Consider the following 2,884-nt stretch of genomic DNA (forward strand, 5'->3'; position numbering starts at 1 on the left):
AATTAAATGAAAATGAAAAAATTAAAACTAAAGAAAAGGGGTAGTTTCACGAAATGCATTTGAACTTAATTTAGTGAACCGCATATTTTATCCTGGTTAAATGGGTAAACTACATTTATATGGCATATATTTGAAATGAATTCAATTTTCTACCACGTAGTTTTTAAAATATCAAGACCTGAAAATTGTCTTTTTTGTGATATATGCAATTTAAAAAGACGATTTTCAAGTCTTGACATTTTAAAAACTATGTGGTAGAAAATTGAAATTTTTTCAAATATATGCCATATAAATGTAGTTTAACCATTTAACCAGGATAAAATATGCGGTTCACTAAATTAAGTTTAAATGCATTTCGTGAAACTACCCCTTTAAAAAATCTGCAAATTTACGAAAATTAACAATAATCAATAATAATATATATTACAAAATTAACAATAATCAATTTGAATTCTATTATGAAATAATATTACAAAATTATAAATATTAATTTAAATAGAATTCAAATTGATTATTGTTAATATTGACTGTGGCGTGCGCACCTATTGTCAAATTGAAAATAGGTACGACACGGTCACGACGAGGTTCTTGCTGTGGGGGGGGCTGGGGGGGGGGGTTTGGAATGGGGTCTGGCTGTGGCTGTTGGGGGGGGGGCTGTTGAGGGGGGTCCGGCTGTTGAGGGGGGGCTGCTGTTGAGGGGGGGGCGGCTGTGGTGCTTGATGGGGAGCCGGAGCAACACCAACATTGTTGTTGTTGCCCATCTGGACAACCTGTTGAGCATGACCTTAATAAATTAAATCAAAATTAAAATTAAAATCTCTCAGGAGGGTGGTCGATAGATCGATGTACATCCCCAGTGATTTTCCCTTCTGTAGATTACAATTAGTTCCATAAAAGCCAAAAAAAATACATTTTAATTAAAGAGCCAAAAAAAAAAACATTTTAATTAAAGATCCAGCTTAGATTTTTTGACGCATTTTTTTGGAGCTTCTCTTTTATGCATGTTTTCATCCTTGTTTTATAATAATCATGTAAGCAATTCTGTATGATATTTACTATTAATTTAAATGGTTAATTTTTCAAAATCATAAAATATCTCAACGCAATCAGATTAAATTAATTCCAAAAGGTGAATTTATTATTTCAAAGTAAGGTTACTGGACAAACGCAGGAGTCCCAATTATATATAATACCTTGTCCTCTTGGAACATTACGGCGTCCATGGCCTCGACGATGCCCATCAGGCTGGGGTGCAACAGGAACAGCGGCAGCCACACCTTAATGAATTAAATCTTATTTATTATTTCAAAGTAAGGGGACTGGACAAACGCAGGAGTCCCAAACGTCAGAGTGGACAAACGCAGGAGTGTTAAATTAAAATATTAATTTTAAGTATTTCTGTACAGGTTAGGTTAGGTTAATATGTACAAGATATATAAGACTTGGAATAGGTAATAATAAAAATATGATTATATATAATACCTTGTCCTCTTGGTTGAACAACCGGATCATCTCGTCCATGGCCATCATCAACAGCAACAGGAGGAACAGCCACACCTTAATAAATTAAATCTTATTTATTATTTCAAAGTCCCAAACGTCGGAGTGGACAAACGCAGGAGTCCCAAACGTCGGAGTGGACAAACGCAGGAGTCCCAAACGTCGGAGTGGACAAACGCAGGAGTGTTAAAGTATTACAACAGCCACACCTTAATGAATTAAATCTTATACACTAAATAAATTTATTAACTTAGTCCTATAGTTTATACAAACGGACAGTTTAACTTTAAAGTTTAAACTTTACAGTAATATAATTAAACTAAAGAGTAGCTATACTTAAAACAACGATGACAACATCCATAAAAGCGAAGCACTGAAACGGTAGGACAAACGGACATTAACACTTGTATAGTGTCTGAAGTGAATAATTTAAATATAAAGTATAAGAGTCGAAGCAAAATTGTAAGTAAATTTGTTGGAAAACTGCTTCATACAGGATAATGTTTATGGTTATACTTACATTTCTAGGACTTAATTATAGAGTTGCTTGCTTCGCTTATAATATTATTCTTTGTTGTCCAAGGAATCAATATACCAAAAACCAGATCAAACGGATAATTAGATCACATAAAATTTTGTTGTTATAAAAGTAGAAAAATCAACATGTTTAAAAGGGATTTACGGACATTCTGGTAATGATTATAGAGTTGCTTCGCTTTCTAAATCGTACGTAACTACATCATGCAAAGTTTGAAATCGATAGGACAATTCTAACATGCCTAAATTAACGAATAAAAGCTAACTATCTCGGACGAAAAATCAACATGTTTAAAATGGACGTACGGACATTCTGGTAATGATTATAGAGTTGCTACGCTTTCTAAATCGGACGGACCGACCATAATTATAGAAAAGCTTCGCTTTTAAAAAGGTAAATTAAAAGGTAAAAAGGAGAACCCGATCGGTTCATCGGTTAGCGAGATCCTTTAGTATAAGGATTATTTATTCATTATATTACACTTGAAATAACTAAAAATAAATAGAATTCAATATATATTATACCTGGGTCAAGTCGTTGACGTCGTTCTTGTATTCGCAGGCTCCTTCTGGCTCTGCTGGGTCTAGATTTCATATTCGGATATTTATACTGAAATAAATTATTAAGGTAATAAATAATAATAATTAGTATTTTTCATAATGCAAATGCAGATATAATTCAATTTCAAAACGTTCACAATATAAGTATAAAAACACTGCAAAATCAAATATTAAAAAATAATTAACTTTATAAGTTTATGCGTATATAAAAAATAAAAAATAAATAATAATTACGCATTTAAAAGAAAGAGAAAGGCGTTGAAAAGGAAGAGAAAGCCTGAAGAAA

General features: G+C 32.5%; 1 protein-coding gene across 1 annotated transcript; it reads right to left on the reverse strand.

Annotated features, from left to right (window-relative positions):
- Positions 1-392: 392 nt before the first annotated feature.
- Positions 393-1,647, reverse strand: LOC145306100 (uncharacterized). Its single transcript, XM_080148044.1, has 3 exons — positions 1,483-1,647; positions 1,194-1,277; positions 393-784 (listed from the first exon to the last, which is right to left on the reverse strand). Exons 1-3 carry the CDS (start codon positions 1,528-1,530, stop codon positions 575-577), a joined length of 342 nt encoding a protein of 113 aa, XP_080004170.1. The 5' UTR covers positions 1,531-1,647; the 3' UTR covers positions 393-574.
- Positions 1,648-2,884: the final 1,237 nt, after the last annotated feature.

Source organism: Acartia tonsa, chromosome 14, assembly GCF_053477335.1.
Source record: "Acartia tonsa isolate MP-2025a chromosome 14, ASM5347733v1, whole genome shotgun sequence".
In the NCBI taxonomy this organism is placed as follows: domain Eukaryota; kingdom Metazoa; phylum Arthropoda; class Copepoda; order Calanoida; family Acartiidae; genus Acartia; species Acartia tonsa.